At 54.7% G+C, this 21,450-nt stretch overlaps 1 protein-coding gene across 1 annotated transcript; it reads right to left on the bottom strand.

The window, feature by feature from the left end:
• Positions 1–539: 539 nt before the first annotated feature.
• On the bottom strand, positions 540–21,088 carry LOC131399971 (plasmolipin-like). The gene is made up of 6 exons (XM_058534641.1): positions 20,886–21,088; positions 20,644–20,783; positions 7,687–7,703; positions 6,087–6,254; positions 4,778–4,903; positions 540–662 (listed from the first exon to the last, which is right to left on the bottom strand). Exons 1-6 carry the CDS (start codon positions 21,086–21,088, stop codon positions 540–542), a joined length of 777 nt encoding a protein of 258 aa, XP_058390624.1.
• Between the last annotated feature and the right edge of the window lie 362 nt (positions 21,089–21,450).

Below are 21,450 nucleotides of genomic sequence, written 5' to 3'. Positions count from 1 at the left end.
GAAGAAAGATGGAATGATGGTGCTCCTGATACTGGGGAATTAACAAAACCCAAAAAACACTCTACACGAGTATTGAACATAAAGGCACTTTATAAAGTAGTTCAAAGGTCTATCATCTTCCACCGTGGACATCTGCAAATACTTGTTGGCTGAGTTTTATCCTTATGACACGTAGAACATCCATCAAGACTTAGAAAGACGCCACGAGATGGGTGCTCAAAAGAGCCTGTGGAAAATTCCAGCAGACAGTTCTCAAGATCCAGTCCAGGGGTCAGCAGGAGATCTTTGTTTCGTGGTCTCTCACGTCACAGTCCCTACTTCATAACCTGCTTCCATCTTTCACAAACAGGAAATGACCCTGAAAGACGGCTCAGTAGTTGGAGGTTAAACACAGCAAGTCCCCAACCCTGACAGGAGGGGACACGGGAGAGTCAACATAACACCCACAGGAAACAGAGCGTTGCTCTTCTTTTGGTGTCTTTTTTCCACCATGGAGAGCATTTCTGCATTCTAAAAAGTTATGCTGGAAGGTGCGCTGATCAGTTTACACTGTCTGGGTTTTCAGCTAAAGTTCTTTTCCTCCTTAACGAAAACCACTTCCATCTGATTAAGGAAAACCATGTATGTTCCACGTACAGCCGAGTGGCTAGGGATGCAAACACCTGAAACCAAGATAAATGACCATTAATGGGCACGCATGGGGAGAGGGCAAGGCATGGGCCGTTCACACTGGGCCAGCCGCTCACACGGCCCTCGGGATGACAGACCTGAAGTGTGTGGACCACTGCTCCTTCCCACCACTCACACAGACATCCTTTCTGGCTGAGCCCAGATGTGGCCCCAGAATGCTTTCAGCACAGAGCTCCAGATGACCTAATGATCCACTGGACATGGAGTGCAAGGTCAAATATCTGTCACCTCACATCATCATGCTGGTGCCACCCAACTGGAAATGGGGGCCCTCAGAGGCCCCTCAAATGATACTCATAGGCGAGGATCAACTGCTCTCCATGGGAAACTGCCTTCCTCCACACCAGTGACCGGAGTCCACCAGCTGTGATCCCAGTGGCCTTGGCAAGAATATGAAGACATGGGTTTGCTGGCTCTGGTTAAGGTCTCAATGCTGCCTGGACATCCTCAGACCCCTCTCAGAATCATATTCTAGGATTCTTAATTTCACAGGCACAGGCAAGGGAGCCAGGCTCACAGGACTGAGGGACAGGCACAGGGAGGAGGATTTTGAGCTTTTACAAAAAGGAGAGTGCTGACTGAGGAAGTTATTGGGAACATCAAGTCAGCCATTTTTGGTGCTGGGAAGAAAGACCCTGGAAATGTGGCAAGTGGTCACTCTGTGGCCTGTCTAGCCCCTGACATGCTGTGTCACGTGGGTACCATCTATTCCTAAAGGCTTGCCTGCCCCCAAGTTCAATATCTGCACCTGTGACCTTGGGCGTAGGGTCAAGAGTTTCCAGCCCCGGCACAGCATTTAGGGGCTGCGCTTCCATGACCCTTGAAAATGCCCATAAACACCAGCCGTCATTGGCCAGAGGCGATGAGTAAGCTGAGTTATTTAATAACAAATTTAATAGAACTCATCCGGGAACTCTGAAGTACCCTGGCTGAAAGGAGCAGTCACGCATGTGTGAGCAGCCCCTGAAAAACACCTCTCCCCGTCAGGTGGGAGCAGTTTACTGTCTGAGCTATTCCAGACCCCATGAGAACCCTGGGCAGAGGCACCTCAGAAGTCCCCACAGGAACGGGAAACAGAGACTTATTTTCCAAGTGAGGTAAAGAAATGGCACCTTGGGGACATTGACAGCCAGAGACATGAAGGGACGCCCTTAGGTCTTCAGAAACCTGTCTCCCTAAATGGCTGCCATTATGGCCCACCACAGTTAAGATCCAGAAGCTTCTAGATTTCTGCAGAAAATTTCCAGCTACCCTCAGTCAGCTCCCACCAATCCCAGGGATCCCTTCAGTGCAGACTCTCTGCTGCCAGCAAAGGAGGGGGAGAAGCTCAGCTTTTGAGGCAGGTCCCGATCAGGAACCACAGAGGGTGAGAGGCCAGATGCTTCCAAAGGCCAGGGGTGTGTGGGAGAAGGTCTTGAGACGCCACCCACACCCTGGACTTGCCATCACCCAAACCACGGGAGGGGCATGTGATGGTTGGGCAGAGTCTGGGGCTAAATCCTGAGTAATCATGACTCCTCCTCCCCTGTGCACTGACACAATTGATATTGTGAATAGAAAGGCGAGACTTCACAGTGAACCGGGCTCGTATTTCTCCTTGGTGGTCTCAACCCAGTGCCCCTGCCTGCTGAGAACATCGTGATGCTTGATTCTGGCACTCCTGACTGTGCCTGGGCGTGCTCATGTTTCTCCAACTCAACTAACAAACGGGGGGGACACGATCAATGGTGGACTGGATAAAGGGACGCTGGTGTAGTCATGAATGGAATACTCCACAGCAATGAGAATAAACTCTCTACATCTCCACCCAACAATGGGGCTGAGCCTCACACACCTACGGTGGAGAGAAAGAAGCCAGACGTAAAGGAACACACACTGTGTAATTCCATTCACATGAAGTTCAAAAGCGGGCAAAACTGAACTAGGCATCTAGAAATCAGGACCGTGGTTCTCCATGGTTTGGGTGCACAGTAATGGGGGCAGGACAAGAAGGGGATTTCTGGGAGCTGTTTATGATGTTCTCTTTCTTAATCTGGATGCTTGTTACACAAGCTATACACCTGCATCCTTCTCACTTCTCTAGATGTATGTTGCATTTTGATAAAAAGTAAAACAGAAGTTGTAACACGGTGGAGCCCAGTGGTTCTCAGCTAGAGATCTTTCCAGTGGGCAGGGGCATTAATCCACCCCATCTGGGTTGTTCCATCAAGTGCTGACCCACTAGCCACATTCCATCTACATTTCATGACCTTTGTCTCCAATAACTTTATGGATGTTGTTATCAAATGCCTTGCTGGTGTCTGTTCAGAGAGAAGGCTTCTGGGGTTGGGATGGGGGAGTATAAGGCTCTCCAGGTGAGGAGGAGGTGAAACAGAGTCATTTGAAGGATAACAGAGGAGGTGATTACCAGCCTCCCTAGGGAAGGGAGAGCAACCTAGGGGCTGCCTGGCTGTGCTACTGTTTAGAAACCAGCCTTCTTGGGAGAAGACCCAATATGGGAGACATCCCCACACTGCAGGACATTTGAGGGGGTGCAGGGGCCATGAGCTGGCCATGTTGACGGACCTGGGGAGTAGGCTGGGAGCTTAAGAGGAGCATGTCGCTTCCCCGGCGCAGGGGACGGGCCCACAGGGACCAGCAGACAAGGCTTTGAGGAACCTTCCCCAGAGCCCAACAGTGCCCACCCTGTGGGTTTTCTCTCAGCCTCTGCTCTGTCCTAACCAAAATAGCGGGACAGCGCAGCTTTGGCTCCTGAAGCTGACATCTTGTGATCTGTCATTACGTTTCACTTCGGGATTTCCACAATTCCTAGGTTGACCTCTAGAAATCTGAGAAGCGCTATAAATAAACAACACCCTTGGCTAGAAATACATTTGACATGGTGAGTTAGCATACTGGTGCAAGCACACCCATGCACAGCTCCGAAAAAAGTTTTATGAAACAACACATTCTCTCACTCCTGTCATTCCAACCCATTCCATTAAAAAGAAAATCCAGGTCATGACCTCACCCACCGATGGGTATGGCCCCGCAGTTGGAGAATGTTCCCTTTAGACCTCAGAGACCTGCAGACAATGGGCCCCCTAGTCACACACAGGTGGTACCCCCATTTGTTCTGCTGATAGAGTGAATGAGGTTCAAGCCCCTGTTCCACCCGGTGCTCCCTGTGAGGCCTCGGGAGGAAGCTGTTTAATATCTCTGCAGTCCTCGAGGGAAACGGGCAGGAATTACCATCTCATTTCATAGATGAGCAAGTCGAGGCCCAGAGAGCACAAGGGACCTGCACAGGGAATTGGTGGAGATGTGACCTCCAGCCCCTCCTCCTCCCACAGGTTCTCAGAGCTGTGGGGCAGGAGACACCGTCATGAAGAGCTGAAGGCCTAATCGCAGCAGCAAACACCCTCAGCTGGGGGTCTGCACATACAGGGCCCAAATGGCCTCCCCACAGCCCCAGCCCCAGAGCCAGGGCCTGGGGAGACAGTGGCCACTCGATTTTCTATCCCAGGCCTGAGTGCTACGCCCGCTGCCTGTGTGCTTCCACGGAAGACCACTCAGGGAGAGCCGGGAGACCCAAGTGGCCAGACTCACTGCTCCAAACTGGTGCTGAGTGTGGGTGACAGAGCACATGGCCTGGACACCAAGCCCCACCAATTTCTGGTGATCTGGAGCAGGTTACCCATGCTCTTGGTGCCCTGGCTCTCCATCTGTGAAATGGGGGTAACAACAGCGCCTACATCCCAGGGCTGTTGTGAGGGTTCAATACGATCCTTCACGGAGAGCTCAGGCAGTGCCGGGCACTCAGCACTCATGTCTCCTCACACATCCGCCCCCACAAAGCCCACCCAGACACGGACCCCTGGGCCAGCTCAGGCCTGGGGAATGCAGTACTGACCAGATAACGAAGGGAGTCTTGGGCACTTCCCATCCCTTCTCTGGGGCTTTGTTTCTTCAGAAATGAGGGGAAGGCTTATTTCATTCAAAAGTTATTGAACTAAAAGAGGGGAGAGCTCGGGCAGCCTTCCTCTCAGACCCTCTGTCAGTGGGCAGTGGGAGCTGTGAACAAGGGCAGGTTGACTGGGAGACTCACCGTAGCAAAGGCGTTTTCAAGGTAATGTTCCTGCATGAAGCCACTGTGCATGGAGATGGCAGCCAAACCTTCCAGGACAGCAGCACTGAGGTAAAAAACAGTGGCGATACTGTGGTAGGCTGCCTCCTGCAGGGTCAGAAAGAGCCATGAGCGAGATGGGGCGCCCAGACATGGAGATGTGGGGCAGCTGTGGTCCCAGCAGGGCCCATCCACCCCACCTGTCCCCGCCCAGGATGGCTCAGGTGCCTGGTCATGTTCTGCTACTTCCTTTGACTCCACCACCCCATCCACCATCACCATATCCTCCAACCCCCTCCTCACAGAGGTCATTTATCCAGCTGCTTTTATTTCACTGGTTTGAGGGCAGAGTAAGGACTTCAGTGGAGAAGGGACGCTGCTTTCCCTCAAGGGGGGATCAAGTGAGGGGGGCGGCTTGGGATTAAATAGGTAGAAATTGGTCTGGACCTGAGGAGTGTCATCCATGGTCACAGTCCTGGTTCAGACGTGGTCTCGGTGACCAGCACAGGTGAGAGAGGCCCAGGCCATTTCCATTGTTGTTTTGTTTTGTATTATTGCTGTTAATTTTTGGGGGGGGGCACAGGGCTCCAGGTATGTTTACAAGCAAAAAGTACTAGAATGGAGTTTTGAGTAGCTGTAATTTGAGGGTGACTTCATAAGTCTAAGTGGGAGAACTTTCGAGAGCGAGAGATCTGGCCAAATGGCCCCCACCCCCTTCCAGGGTATGTAAGGGGCAGGGGTCCATGTGTAAGTTTCACCCTCTTCATGGGCCTCAAGAATTTATGCAGAACAGAGACCACAGGCCATCTCTCTCCCCCACCAAGCCCCTCTCTGGTGAGCCGGCTTTAGAAGGCTGTGACTGGGAGCTGGGCAGTAAGCAGGGCCTCACACGGGCAGCCAAGGCCAGTCCCCAGGACCCTGCTCCCCCGAGATGGAACCCAGCCCTCCTGGACGACAGGAGGTGCCGACAGGCCCTGGCAGGTGCAGGCGGGATGGGAGGGGGTTGAGCTGCTGGTCATCCGTGAACAAGGCCGTCCTGCAGGAGGAGGCAGAGCAGCCCCAACGGGAGCAGACAGCGACAGCCACCCTCTGCCCTCACCTCCTCCTGACCTTGCTGCAGGAGCCCTGGGCTGCTGTGCACACTCGGAGCTGAAGGCCTGGCCAGCCCAGCCTTGGAACGCGGGTGGGAGACGTCTACAGGGCAGCCTCACCCAGCGCTGGAGAAGCCAGCCTCCCAGCGCAGAGGGTCCAATACTACCCACCCCCTCAAACATCCAGGGCTGAGACTCACCAGGGTGACCCAGGAAGTCTCCTCATAGTGGCCACCAATCGTGTACGACAAGAACAGGACAGCGGTGCTGATGAAGCAGAACACAGACACGAACATCACCCAGCCCTGGGTCAGAGGGAAGGGCACCAGGGACGAGGCGATGAGGATCCACACCAGGCCCCCAAAGACCTGCAGAGGGAAGGAGGGCAGGGGTGAGCATCGGACCAGGAGAGCCCACGCCCAGGAAGGGCCAGACCCAGAGCTCACGCTGCAGCACGAGGGGCAGAAAACAGGAAGGAGGCAGAGAACAGCGGTGGGCGTTTTCCTCACCACAAATGACTCTTTCATCCCCCAAGGCTCTAGCCTGGATCTCCAGTCTCAGTCTTTCCCAATCCTCTGCTTGCCTGCCTTTATTCCTTTTATAAATATAATTATAATCTCCTAGGTAATAAGCACTTGTATCACATTTATATGCGAGGTGCTGTCCTAACCACTTTACAAATATTAACTTAGTTCATCCTCACACAACCCTATGAGCAAGGTACTGACCCATTTGTCAGATGGGGAAACTGAAGCACATGGAAATTAAGTAATTGGTCATCCCAAGAAAGGACTTAGGCCATCCAGTATTATCATTAGAATGCTAATTCTGAGATTATATCCTTCCTAGTATTTTTTATATAAAAATATCCTTTTTCTTAAGAAAGGGTAGTGACCAGAAGATTCTTTTGGTCTTTGTTGGCAAAACAAACTAGTCACACTATGTCACTAGAACTTTTTTTAAAAATTGACCCCTTAAATCCCCAAGTCCAGGACGTGGTCTGAGTGCTGCTGTTGGGGCTGGAGAGAGGGCCCAGGTCAGCCCGGTCTCCTCGGGTGGCCGAGGATGGGCATGAGAGAAGTACTTCCCCGTCATTACCCAGAAGACATCCTAGTTGATGCTCACAGGGTCAGTGAGCCCCAATCAAAGGGGAGTGTAAGGACAGACGTGGGGTCATAACACCCCTCAGTGCCACAGTCCTGCTCCCCCTGTGGACAAGCACACCCCAAGCTGGGATTCTCTGCACTTCTCTCCCCTTCTCCTTGTCCCTCTTCATCCCAGTGACATCAGCTCAGCCTCATCCACTGTCCCCACCCGGATAAGGACCGTGCTGGGAGTGGGTTGGGACATGGGTGGAGATGGCTTTGCAGTCAGAGCTTCCAAGGTACTGTGACCCTTGGTATCATCCTCCTGAGCATCTGGGGGCTGAGGACGTGCTGCCCCCCCAGTCCTACATCCCCTGTGGTGTGAACTCAATTGGTACCTTGTCCTCGTCTCCTGTACCCGCTGCCCACCTGCTGGATGAGGGGTCCACTGTCCTCACAGGTGTTCTCCGAGCCTCTTAGCTGAGAAGCATCAGGAGAGAATCACATCTGGATAGAAAAGTCAGTGCAATGAAGCATCTGGAGTTATCAAAACCAAGTTCAGCCTCATGAATCAGATATGGGCATCTCTGACCAGAAGACTTCCTCTACTGATGAATCTGAGATTGCCTGAAGGAAGGCACATGACAGAGCCAGTGGGACACTATTTACACCTTATAGCAATTGGAGTTAAATCAGTTAAATGCAAATTAAATACAAATTTAAATACAAATCCTCAGACTGCCATAGAGTAAGATGTGTGTGTAGATTTCATCTATCATTACCTTTAAGATCAAACAAGTTACTTGGTCTTTTCCATAACGGGCACTGACAAAGGGACATGAGCGTGCTGATGGCTGAGATGGACTTGGATTTAGGAGGCACGAGAGTGTGGCATGGAGAAGAGGGAGGATCAGGCACGCCCATCCCGTGGGCAGAAGCAAGGGCCTGGGAAACACTTCTGCTAAACGTCCTTTGCCTGGTCAACTGGTGACCATCCAAAGAAGACAAACCTAAGTTAGGTTGCCTGTTCACATGCTCTCAGGGAGCCCTGCATTCTCCTTTGCAGCATTCAGCACAAGACAGTGTATCTGGTTAGTTACAAAATGGTACTGCCCCTGACCAGGTGAGGGAGGGGGTGAGGTTCCTCCTGCTCACAGCTGATCTGGAGTGTGGGACACAGGGAAGGCCTGTCCAGCGTGTGTCAGTGTCCGAGTTAGTTACCTGTCCCTCAGGGTCTCCTGTGGGAGGGCTGTGCCTAAACACGCGACTGATGGACCAAATCCCAAAGGAATAGCTGGCATTGCACATGGAAAGGAGAGCCCCCCATTATGGAATCCTGCGTGGGACCCAGGGGGCCAGAGGGCTTGTATGTGGCCAGTGGACGTGGCATTGAGGGACACTGAATGCCACATAGGGAAAATGGTTCTCTTTGTTACTGTCTTCAGTTTTTCTGACTAAGGCAAGGAGAAGGGCTCAAGGTGGAGCCCAGTGTCTGGACTCCCCTAGAACAGGAGCTCCAAGAACAGGCAGACAAAGGTGATCTGGAGAAGGGGAGTGTTTTTATTTTTAAGGCAGTGATAGAGTTATTTTAGAAAAGAAATTAACTGTAGAATACATAGGAGGTAAATTAATGCATGGGTGGTCCCTGGAAATGCTAAAATCTGAGAAGGCGGCTCTCAGAGCCTGGTCTGCAGACTCAGCTCACTGCACCTCCTTCAGCTCGATTCCTCCCGTGTGGCTCGGTCAGGAACCAAAGACAGGAAAAGTGAGGGGAAGTCAGAGCGCAGTCACCACACTGAGTGTCGCCACGGAGTCCTGAGTGTGCACTAGCGAGTGTGGCCCCAGCTCTGGGCTGAGCTTCCAGCACCCAGTGCAGAGGGAAGCTTCCAGGTCAATCCTGACTCTCCATCTGCTGTGGGCATGTGCTCTCAGCAGTGTGATGAAGACTGTGTGGCAGCTCCCTAGGAATGCTCGCTCTCTCTGTCTCTGTCTCTCTCACACACACACACACACACACACACACACACACTCACACACACACTCTTATGCAGCTTCCCGGGGTCTATGGAAGAATCTCTGTCCACAGGAACAAAGCCCCCGCTGTGCCCCATCCCAGCCCTGCCCCCTGGTACCTCAGGACCCTGTCCCTGCTCTAGGTGGACCACCTTGCAAAGGTCTTTTCAAAAATCATGCTGACTTTCTTCTTTGTATGGTTTATCTATAGCACTAAGTTTCATAGTAGGATGATGGGGAGAAATTCTCTCTCTCTTTTAGACAGCTTTAATGAGAGATAATTCACATACGTATCATAGAGCTCACCCAATGAAAGTAACAATTCAATGGTTTTAGGATATTCACACGTGTGTAAACATCGTCTCCAGAGCCAATTTTAGGACATTCTAATCACCTCAAAAGAAACCCTGTGCCCTTTAGCTATGGCTCCCCTCCCCTCCCGTCCCTAAGTGACCACTGATCTACTTCCTGTCTCTAAAGATCCCCCTGTTCTCAACTTTCACACGAGTTGAATCACATAATAAAAGGTGGACTTTGGTGACGGGCTTCTTTCATTTAGCATAATGTCTTTCAAGGTCAGAAATTCTCTCTCAGGGTGATCTTTACGAAATATCTCTACCCTCACAGCACACATCACCAGCCATTCTGACCTTCATTTGGAGACACTGAGTGAATGCGTCTCATCTCTCTGGAGCCTCCAACTGGAAAGAGCTGAGGAACTTCTGGTGCCAGGGAAGTTCTCATAGGAAACATGTCCCCATGCCCCGTCTCTCCCAGAAATATATGGTAAATGACACATGATGTGAAGGGAATGTCCTCAGCACAGATGAAATGATTAAACCCGGGGGTTTTGCTCCCTGGAGACGGGCTGTGGGCCTGCCCTCTACCCCTCACAGCCCTGCCCAGCAGGTGCCCAGGGGAGAAATGCAGGGCGACCTGCACAGGGGACCATCTGGGAGGGGGACTGAGGTGGGTGCAGAACAACATTGAGAGAGGATGCGGCAGTAAGGAAAAACAGACGAAGCTGAAAATAGAGAGAATCTGTTTCCCACTAGACGTCTGTGACAGTGCCCTGGACACAGACCCCGCTGCTGTGAGAATTCCAGAGCAGATGCGTGTTGGAAGGGGTAACGGCTGTGACAGCTGTGCACGTGTGCAGGCTCCAGTCCTCCCGGCACATGCCAGCTCCTGCAGCACCTGCACCACAGCATCTACATCGGCGGGGGGCACACGTGAGCCCTTGAGAGGGGCTCTCCACCGAATGTGCTGGAGGAGGCTGGAGGATGTGACTCAGCCTCTCGGGCCTCGGATTCCTCACCTGTAAATGGCAATTTGCAGCTGTCTCCCTACTTCTTGGGCTGGTGCAAATTGGCTGAAACTATGGACATGAGTGTGAAGCTTCTGACACCATGCCCAGCACCACCCAACAACTAGAGTAAGACACTGCCCACCCAGGAGCCGACAGCCCGGTGGAGACAGATGCAGAGGCAGCCAGTTACAATGCAGGATGATCTCCAGCCCCGAGGGGGCAAAGCAGCATGGACTGGGGCACGGCCCCATCGGGTCTGGAGGGGAGAGGTGCACGTAGCTGGTTGACCCGGCCAAAGGGTCAGGAAGGAGCTCTCCGGGGGAGGAGAGAGTGCACGCCGCATCCAGAGGAGCTGAAGCACAGTGAGGGCTCAGAAGGCCGGGGAGCCGAGCACGAGGTGGGGGACAAGGAGTGGCAGGAGATGGAGCTCGAGGGAGGGAGAGCTGGAGACAGCACCGGCTGCGGGGCCGGCGTGCAGGCCTCCGAGGCCCTGCTCAGGGGAAAGCCGGGACTCAACGTGAATCGTGGACACAGCCCGTGCCTGCCGTGCTCCCCCACTCAGTGTGCAGAGAGCAGCAGAGCGCGGGCGCTGCGCCCATCCCCGGGAGAGAAGGCCTCCTGGGCAGGGAGCATCCACCCATCCTGGCCTCAGGACGCCACGGGCCAAATATTGTCAAGAGCAAAGGGGTAGGTGAGAGGTCAAGCATTTCCCTTCATACAGAAAACTCTAAGCGGCTCCCAGCTTCCAGGTGACAGATGCTCAGAGGCGACCATCTTGACAACGTCAGGCACACAATGGAGGCACGGCCTCAGTTTCCCTTCATCTCTGTCCACAGTACAAACCGGACTTCCCACCACCCTGGCCTGCCCCTGGGTTACCGTCTTCCATACCAGAGAGGGTGCAGCTGGCTAGGGTGCTCTCAAAGGTCTCTAAATCAGGTGGCCCGAGAGTCACCTGGATTGAGCTCTCTCTCTGGGCCCCAGGTCCCCAAGCTGGGAAATGGGGGTGGGGCCTGGGCTAATGCTCTGTGGCTCTCAGCCCTCAGTCTACACCAGGATCACCTGAGACACCTGGAAAAACACTAGTGCCCAGGTCTCGGGCCCAGGGTCTGACTAGACTGGAGAGCAGAGTTACAGGACAAGGGACAGACAGCCCGGGCTCTTTGCCAAAGGCCTGGGAATGTGTTTCCACAACACAAGGCTGTTCTGGTAACTCCTGTCAGACAGAAGAAACGCCTGCTGTCACCATGCCCTGCCCGGATCTCCAGCGACGCTGCCCAGACGCCTCTCCAGGTCCTGCCTGGGCTCTGGATGTGAAGTTCCTTCTCCTCTCCCCTCCTCTCCTCTCCCCTCCTCTCCTCTCCTCCCCTCCCCTCCCCTCCGCTCTCCTCTACTTAAACTTCAATCCCTGTCCCACCTTAAACGTGAGACTCACTCGACCTTGGGTGTCCTCTAGAGGCCAGGTCACAGCCTCAGTGTCTGTGAATGGGGTGGAGCTGGGGATCTGAGGCCCTATCCACCCTGGTGTTCAGGAATGGAAACCACCCATCTTTAATTCAGTCCAGTTTTGGATGCTGAGCAGAGTTGAAGTTCTCTAAGAACCAAGGATAATGTATAAAACTAGACAAAAAATTTCCAAAACTTAAAAGAGTTTACATCCATGGTCTACCCAATCAAACGATTTTTGTGAAAAAAATTTCTTAGCTGATAGTCTTGAGGGGAGCTCTCGTGTAAACTCAGAGAAGGTTCATTCAAGCCAGAGTTAGGGAGTTTGAATCAGCTCTTACTTACTAGCTAGGCGGTCTGTTGTCCCTGGGCAAGTTACTTAACCTCTCTGTGCCCTACCTGAAAAATACTGATGACAACAGTACCCACATCATGGGGTTGCGCCTGAGTGCCTGGCACATGGGGAGCACTCTAAGTGCTCGCTGTCACAACTGTCATGTGATGAGGCAAAGCCTCACCTGTAACCATGTGAAAATCTCGGGAGGTCTAGGATCTCCACATGTGCAATTCTCCCCTCCAAACCTTGGTGGGACCCAGGATTTAAAAATAACTTCAAAAGCATCAAAAAGAGAAAAACCTATGATCTCCCAGAAACCAAAAGTTGAAGAAAATGTGTGTGCCTCCACAGAAGGAAACACAAAGAACATAAAAATATGAGAAAGTCTTCCTTCAAACAGTGAGCCTCAGGCACAAAAGGGGGACAGGAATCCTCCAGCACATTCTTGAGATTGTTACGGCGTTCCCATTGCTTGTGCGGGCCTGAAGGAGCTCCGCATCCACAATCGTCCAGTGTCTTTGCTGTAGGACTTGGATAAGTGAGGTCAGTGCACAGGAATTGCCCAAATTCTATCGATATTTCTCTGGGGCTCCATTTTGCTCTGTCAGGGTCTCCACAAGCAGACCCTCTTCAAGACATGACCCACAGAAGACTTCCCACACACACATCTGGCAGTGCGGCCCCTCAGAGCCCAGCGTCAGATTCCCACCAGCTCCGAGGGCATGGTGTGCGCCCTGAAGGCGCATGTGACGGGACTTTCAACCTTGAACTCTCGAGAAGTAAAGGACACCAGCCACAGGCACAGGCTGTGCACCCAACACTCAGCCGTCCTGCCACTTAGGTCAGGTGGGCAAAATCATCTCTCCAGGGAGGAAAAGAAAAGATGGCCACACCGGATGAGACTCGTCCCTGCTGCCGTGAGCTCAGAGCCCTCTGGTGCTCTCCCAAGGTCACCAGGACTGCAGCCCCGGATCTGCTGCTGGAAGTGTTTACACCCGCTGACCTCTTCCAGCAGTCAGAGGTCACTGCCATGCCAGGAGGGCGTGTGCTGTGAGGACTGACCAGCATAGCGACTATGTGCTCAGGGAGGGGCTCAGCACTCCAATTCTAAGGGGGGGGGGGTGCGCGCGTGTGTGTGTGAGTGTGTGTGTGTGTGTCTGTGTGTGCGTGTGTGCAGAGGCAGGTTAAGGATGAGCTGCTGCAGAGAAGGGAAACACCATCAAGGTGAAGTCAAGGAAACATAAGCACCAGGGGGCAGGAGGATGCACGGAGAGGGAGGTCAGAGGAGAAAGACCAAGACCCCAACAACTGGAGCCTCCCGGAGACCCCAGAGAACGGGGCTGAGAGGGAGGCCGGGGACTGAGAGGCAGGGGTAGCAGGAGGCAAGCACGGAGGGGCTTCTGCCAGCTCCTCTAGTTCCTGTGTGAGCCCCATCCCCTTGTAGGGAGGACTCAGCTCCCAGCAAGTCAGAGGAGAGGCGTCCTTCACTTTCTCACTCACTCAACCCACTCATTCATTCATTCATTCATTCACGCATCTAACAGACGCTGAGAGTGACCATGACCACGGCTAGCATTGAGGCAGGTACATCCAGGGACACAGACTTTATCCAAAGACACACACTAATAAATGGAGCCCATCTCTCCCTTCCTGTCTTTCTCTTCCTGTCCTGCCACCAGGCCCCCCTGGAGCAGCTCTGGGTCCACCAAGGGCAGCGTCAGGGCCTAGTGAAAGTGTCGGGGCCCAGTGATGGTGAACACCAGCTCACACCTCTGCCCAGGACAGGGAGCCCGGAAATCTGCACAGGATCTCCCACTCTGACCCCATGGGGAGGCGTCTGGGAGGGAGTCAGAAGATTTCTGTGTGGGGACCCCTTCCCCTCTCCCAATTATTGGGAGTCTGAGCTCTGAGGGTGCTCCCAAAGTGAACACCGGGAGTGGTGTTGAGGACACCTGACTCAGTTTACCTATGCAAGTTGCTCCGCCCTCCTGGTCTCTTCATCAGCAGTCTACTTCATTCCAGGGGACCTATTGTGCCATCATCCCTCCCAAGGCCAGCTTAGATAGTGTCCTTTCACCTACACTGAAGGCAAGACCTGGATTCAGGGGGCCTGGAGTCTGTTTGTGAAGAGAGGGATGGAGATTTGGGATTCAAAGAGGGAGGAGGGGAGTTCAGGTCTGTAGCTGATATTACCAGGGCGAGTGTGGACTGGGAAAGGCCCTGTTCAGGTCTGCACCCCCACTTCCCTGAAGTCCCCGGGGCGATCTTCTCTCCACAGTACCCACTACGCCTCTGCTCCCCAGCACTGGCCATGAGCATGATGAACGATCTCTGACCAGTATCGCCCTCCCGCACGAGGCAGAGGACGGTCACTGGTTCCTGAGTGAAGGAAAGCTCCTCCAGATTCACAAAGCTGGGAGCTCTCACACCGGCTTGTCCTGGTCTGGATGGAAAGTTTTCCTACCACACCTGTACCCCCTGGCTTTGCCCAGCAGGATAAACAGAAACAAGGAGGTTCTGGGAAAAATACCGGTAAGCCACCTAAAGAGACAAAATCTGTGGAAATGTAGACCAGATGGGAGAGGCTTCGGTGCAAGAAAAACAAAATGTATCGATGTGAGTCACCAAATAGGTCATTAGTGTGGTCAGCCAACAAAACAGGCGTCCACCTGCCAACAGTGAGAAGAAACCCCCATCAATGGCCCGGGGCTTCTCTGAGGATCCCGGGGTCTCCCTGGGGAATTGGTGGTGACTGTCAGTTTCACCCTCTGTCTGCCCTTGGGGTCAAGGACTCTGTTGTGATTCACAAACATCAGCCAGCTGGGAGATGAGACCCAGCTCCTGTCCTACCACTGCCCGCTGAGAACACATGTGTCAGAGGGGACGGTCCATGCAGGGATATGGGCGGACTCAGGGTCCAGGCGGGAGACAGACCACAAGCAGGGGTCTGCAGGACAGGAAAGGGGTGTCCTCAGGGTGGGCTTCCAGGTGGAGGTGTTGAGTATGCCAGGCCTGAAGGACAGAGGACTTAGCTCACCCATACCACCTGCACCAAAGGAGCGCCACAAATGGAGAGCAGCAAGGACTGTGGGGCTGGTTCTGGAAAGAGTCCTAAGACATAAACCTGGGTGCTTCCCTCCTGCCGGGCCCCTCAGTCCAACCGTCCCTGGCTTATCACCAAGCAGCTGCAGGGCAGGGCGGAGGCTGGGGGAGGTGGGGCACAATTTTGTGCAGAGGCTGCCATCTCCCTGCACCAGTGCCCACCCAGACGGTGATGCAGTGACACCGATGACAGATCAGTTCTGAAAGGTTTAATCCCGGGCCCTCTGGTGACTGGCTCCTTCGCCTTCGGGCAGATGCAGCATTTTGCTCTGCACTCAGGATTCACAGAGCTTTCCCCACCCGTCCCAGCACCAGGCGGGCAGGGCCGTGCTGGAGAGGCTCAGGAAGTCCCACCCCCAAGGCAGAAAGCAGGACAGGATCAGACAGCCCTCTCTTCCCTTTGGCCACCCCATCGGGCTGACCAGGGGTAGCTCCGAGCAGAGGAGCCACTGGGAAAGCCCTACAGAGGGTGGTGTCTGTGCAGTACTTGGAGACCGCAGGGACAAGTCATATGTCCCCTCCACAGCCCCGCTTATCCCCAAATCTCACTCTCCCCTGTCCCACACAACCTGCCCGGGAAGGTCGTCTAAGGTCAGAGGTGCTGCGGGATCGCCTCACAGCCCCTCCTGCAGTTGCCCCCTTTCAGCGCCAATTGGCCAGTGGATCTCGGAGCAGGTTTTTGACTTATTCGTAAATTAATGATAATTGCACCTAATAGCTATTGAGCAGGAGTGTGTGCACCACGTTGTTTGAAGAGCTTTGTGTACATTAAACTCACTTATTCCTCATAGCAAGCCTTGAGGTGGGTGCTATTACAGCCCCATTTCATTGATGCAGAAACTGAGGTGCAGTGGCCTGCTCACATTCCACAGCTGCTGAGGGCCGGCTCTGACAGGCTGCCCATGGAGCCAGGTCAGCACGTCCCTGCACGTGTCAGGTACCCAAGGAGACCCACAGGCCGTTCACCATGAAATCTCCCCGGTGTGACGTCAGCTTTGGAAATGGCCACGAGAATAGTAACATGGGGGGAGAGGAGACTAGCCCCTTAGCCGTCATCCTGCTCCCAGCCGCCCTGGGTCTAGAGGAGAAGAGATCACAGAGGAGGAGGCGATGGGAGGCAGGCTCCCCTCCCAGCCCTCCACTGGCTCAACAGGCTCTGTTCCTTCAGAGGAAAGAACACCAGGGTTTGTGTTTAAGACCAAAACACAAGAAAAGCTCAGAATCCTGAAGGACACGGCTCCCTCTTCAGCAGACACAGGGCTGTGGTCCTCATCCCCGGGACCATCAACAGGACCCTTGTCACCCCCACCCCGACCCCTACTAACAGGGTAGGGACGTGGGCTTCACCTTCTGTCCTTCCTCCTTTGCTCTTTTCCTGGAGTGACCCCCCCTAAAGCCTGTACCCTGGGCCCTCTAAGGGCCTCCTTCTAAGTGGGACCCAGGAGTTTCAGGGGTCCTCCCCCTCCTCCTCCTCTCCTGCCCCCTCCCCTCACAGCCCAGCTGCCTTCTAACAGGAGGGGGGCTCTGGTGTGGAGTTTCAGGTCAGCTGAGACTGGCTGTGTGGCCCTGGGCCTTCCTCCTCCCCCTGCCTGTGCCTCTCAGTGTGTGACGGCGGCTGACAAGGCTTTCCTTTAGTTCCTACACAGTTCCTCAGGCCCGAGGGCCTCGGTGCATTGAAGTGATTCAACACAGGCTTGTTTGCCCCAGTGTGGGCAGAACAGCAGCTATTACTGAGCTGGGACTGGTGAGAGCCTGGAGCAGAGAATCAAGGCCAGTAGGTCACCCTAGGAAGTCATTACGCTGCTGGCACCCAGCAGAAGCCGACCAGGAACCAAACCTTCCACCAGAATCTAGAAGGCAAGTCAGGGCCCCGTGATGCAGAGAATCCAGGGAGCTGCTCCGTGCTCCCGGGAACAGTCTGAAACCTGTGGGGAGTTGGCCTGCACCTCCCCATGGCGTTAGTGCTTCAGGGCACGAGGGGGCCCTCACCCACTGTCCCCAGCCATCAGCACCGAGGAGAACCCCTGCTGGGCTAGCCCATCAGGCCTGCCCTTGGCGGCCTTTGGTCCAAAACACTATTTCCAGGGCCTGGTACTTGAGAGGCCAGGAGGGAGCCCCAGACGGGCTGTGTCACAGGTGGAAGCCAGGGCTCAGCTCTGAATCCATCAGGAGTCAGCCCCCAGCCCCCACCCAGTCTAGACCGGCTGGCCCATCCCACCTCAAGGCTGCCCCAGGGGGCTCAGTCCCTACCCCAGCCCTTCCCTCAGAGAAGGTGCCTAAGCCCAGAGCAAAGCCAAGCCCTTCCCGAGGCTGCAGAAGCGGCCTCGGCCAGCAGCCCAGTGCGCTCTCCTCTCTCTGTGGGCCTGCAGGTGCCAACAGTCAGCCTTTGTCCCTGGCCCCACCTGAGCATGAGCTCTCCCCTGCCATGGCATCTGGGGTCCTCCTGCTCTCTCCTGGAAGAACGGGAACAGAGACGGGCCTCGTACCACCCCCACATTACGCCACCTGCAGCAGGTCGAGGAGTGACTCATGGAAAGCTTAAGAGCAATCTTTCTCAGTGGAGCCTGGTTGTGCTGACATATGCATGACCCCCCAGAGTCCCCATCACCACACTTAGCAGCTTCCAGAGAACAGCTCAGCCACTGACTGCTGATCAGAGCAGGCCTCTGCTTCTGGAAAAACCAGAAAAGTCACCTCTCAACTCCAAGAACAAACCCCTGAGAGACCTCTACCTATAATTCCTCCTCCCTTTAGAAAGGGGGAAAGGAGAAAACCCGGCAGTATCCTTAGCCCCTTCTAAACAGCGACAGAGAGGGGCCCCCAACACAAGAAGATGACACAGGGCCAGGGGTCAGTGGGCACAGCCAGGGAAGGCCTGCCTCAGCCACTGTCCTGCACTGGCCAGCAGGGCAGCCACAACTCTCTGGTGACTGCATGAGGGGTCCCTGGCTGGGGCAGCACAGAGAGGGCGCCTGCCCGGGACCCAGGAGAACCTCAAATCCCTGCCCCAGCCCCTCACTGAGAACTGTCCCCACTATCCTGTCCCCCCAATAAAAACATCGATGACCATTCCAAACCTCACTGAATCAATGGGAGTAGTGCTGTGAAATACAGATTCCTGGGCCGCCCTGGACCTAGTGACTCAGCACCTCCAGGGTGTGTTTTTGACAAGCAGCCCAGGGGGGTGTGAGCTCCCCAGTGGCTCTGAGCTGTCCCTTCACTCCCTGGGGGGAGAGAAGGGAACCAGGCCTTGCCCAGGGCTCCCAGGTGGGCGGGGCACCTGTTCATGATCCCTCTGCTGTGGGCAGAAGTTCATCCCGGGTGTCTGGGCGAGTGCAGAGACCTGGACATGATCTGCTGTCACTGCAAGAAGCACCACCCTGGAGACTGAGGGGCAAGCTGCGCCCCCTCTGAGCCTCAGTTTCCTCCCAGCGCTAGAAAGTCAGGTCTCGGACTCTACGTGTCTCATCTCCCAGGAGTCCTCACGGGGCCTTCTCAATGGAGCAGAATGTGGACCACCCACCAGAAAGCTGCTCCATCATCCTGCCCGCCCACCCCACTGCCCAATCCTGGCTCTGGGGCCGCTGTTCCCCAGACAGGTGAACATCTAGGGCAGGTCCCAGGACTTGTTTGGTCACCTCAAATAATAAAAAGTCCCCAGGAACTTTGGGTCACAGAAAGAGGCTCATTTTAGTAACTACTATGTCCAGTTCACTGTAAGAATGGAAACTGCAAACCAACCCCAGGTGGCTCCCTCACCTCACCCCCACTCCAAAAAGTGCACCCTACAAGCTTTACCTCCCACCAGGTGACCCTACTCCTCTGAGTCCCCAAGCTCCTGAGGGGCCATGCAAGAGGGAGGTGCCCACCCCTGGAGAGGTGGGTGGCACTCCTAGCAGGCTCTTACCAAAGAAAGGTTCTCTCTCAATTCCCAGCCATCCTTTCAGAGGCTCCACTTTTTTTATACGTTGGGGATGAGGGAGCTGGGTTAATAATTTCATAGCCCCTTTTCAGGCATTTCCTTCCCAAATTCTAAAAATGGGGGGATAGCTCCTGGTGCTTTGTGAGAGAAGTTTCCTCTTGCGCCTTGGCCAGAGCTGAGACAAAAAGCATCCTATGTTAGCATCCTGTTCTGTGAATGGTGAGTGGAGCGCAATGACGCCCCTGGCTTAGAGGGAGGAGGAGGAAGAAGAAACAGAGACTGTGGTTCCAAAAGGAAGGTTCCCCTTGTGTGGGGAGTGGGGAATAGGCCAGAAGGAGAGCCCTGGGTGCAGTTGTTGGGGAGGAGAGACACTGGACATTCCATCAGGGCCTGTATGGGGGTGCACCTGTGACCCCACTGCCTGCAACAGCAGCACGGTCTGTGGGGCTCTGGGGGTGCTCAGAGAGGTAGGATCACACCCACTGGTTTGGCTGCATTCCACTTCCTGTGGGGACCCTGTAGCTTTCAGGGGTCAGGAGCTCTGGGGTAGGGGTGCTGGGCCAGGGTAAGGTGACCATGCCCCGCCCTGAGCCATCACCCTTCCCTACTCCTGTGGGCAGTGTCTCTGCTTTGGGAGGGGAGTGGAGCCCCACTCTGTTGGTGGTGGAGGCCAAACGAGAAACTTGGAGGTGATCTGCTGATCCATCTATAAATAGTGGGAATGGGCATAGTGGTGTCCAGGGTTTCTCCTAGATGTCACTTCATTGATTCTGGCTCTAGCCATAGGACTTGAAGTCACTCTGGATACATGCAGGTGTGAGCTCAACTCAGCTCTCACAAATGCAGTGATATGGTGCCACCAGGCAACCTCGGTCCCTTAGCCCTTTCCCCAAACCCTCCATGGACGACAGAACCTGCTTCTTTGCTGTTCACACCCTCTGCCTCCATCAGCCAATAAGAAGCTGGGGTCCCATTTTTAAACAGTCAAGTTTGGACCTACTCTTTTCCAACCAAATCTTCTGCAGCCAGGGCACAAGGAAAGGAATCTCCATAGCTGCAATGCTCCCCACTCACAGAATACAAACAGCACGCCCCCTGACAGGTAAGTGCCTGTGGCCCCTGAAGAGTTTAGGCTGAGGGCGATCTGAAGCCTTGTGACACAGTGAGCACTTTACCAGGAGCCAAGGGTAGGAAGCACTTTCCCACAGCCCCCAGCAAAGCTGTGCTGCTCCAGCCTCAGGAGAGACGAAGCGCAGGTACGGAGGCCTTGGGACTGCTCAGGGTCAGCCAAGGCACAGGACCCCTGGCACCAGCCCCCTCCCCCAACTCCAGAGACAGGGCAGAATGACTGTCGCGGAGCCAATGGTGGCCTGTTTTATTATTTCTAGATCAAAGTTGTCATAAATACATTCTGTTCCCATAAACTTGCAAAGGCCAGAAGAGAATAGTCCAGATTCAGCTCCTCCTACACCAGCCCAATCCCCAAACCTCGGTTGGTGATACTCAGGTTTCTTTTGCTGATTTTTGTAAACGAAATCCTAACCCTGGACAGAGTTGGGCACCACTGCTAGGACGTCGCTCTCCAATAAGGGCTTCCTCTGCGCGGCCCATGAGAAGGGGGAGGGCAGCTTCAGAACCAGCGCAGGGAATGGACCCTGGCCCGCTTCCAGCATCTGCCCCATGCTGCGAATTTGGTTTTTCCGCCCAAGTCCTGGAGACTATTTCCCCCATTGTTGTTGGTCTAGAAGGCGCCAAACGGCTGGGGTCGGGGGAGACTTTCCTCACCCTGGCCCCACTATCCCGATGCTCCGGGGACCCCGCAACTTGTGGATCTGGTCCAGTCGGCTGTGCGGAGCCCCCGCGATAAAACGCGACCCGGCCCGTCCCGCCCCCTCCTCGGTTCGGACGCGCCAGCCACTCACAAACTCGAAGATGAAGAGCCGGTAGGGGAAGGCAGTGGGGTCAGGGAGCAGGGAGCTGTCATCCATGCTGGCATGCTGGCGTTGGGCTCCGCGCTGAACGCTCGCTTACTCCGCAGAGCCCAGTGGCCCTGGCACCCCGGCTCGTGGGTTAAGACCGGAGGTGCCCGGATCCCAAGAGGGAGGAGCCTGGGCCACCGCCCGCCCACCGCGTCTGAGCCAGCGGTGCGCGCCCCAAGGAACCCGGCCCCAGCGCCTCTGGCGCCGCCCCGAACCACCTGGAGGGCGCGCAGCCGGCGTGCCGAGCTGGGGACGGGGACGACTCCTGCGTCCCACCTCCAGGTGCCATCTTCCGTGCGGAGCAAGAAAAGCCACTTTGATGAAGCGCTTCGCTTGCTTTGCACTCTTCGCAGGTGATCGCTATCCCTTAA

Source organism: Diceros bicornis, chromosome 40 (assembly GCF_020826845.1).
Source record: "Diceros bicornis minor isolate mBicDic1 chromosome 40, mDicBic1.mat.cur, whole genome shotgun sequence".
Taxonomy (NCBI): Eukaryota; Metazoa; Chordata; class Mammalia; order Perissodactyla; family Rhinocerotidae; genus Diceros; species Diceros bicornis.
This window is presented reverse-complemented; position numbering and strand designations above follow the sequence as displayed.

What these genes read in the sequence shown, in the direction of transcription:
- LOC131399971 (XM_058534641.1), bottom strand. Translation starts at nt 21,088, where the DNA reads ATGGATGACAGCTCCCTGCTCCCTGACCCCACTGCCTTCCCCTACCGG. An exon ending in AGACTTCCTGGGTCACCCTG is followed by an intron (nt 4,904 to 6,086) that starts GTGAGTCTCAGC and finishes CTGACCCTGCAG; the next exon opens with GAGGCAGCCTACCACAGTAT. An exon ending in TTGAAAACGCCTTTGCTACG is followed by an intron (nt 663 to 4,777) that starts GTGAGTCTCCCA and finishes TCTTGGTTTCAG; the next exon opens with GTGTTTGCATCCCTAGCCAC.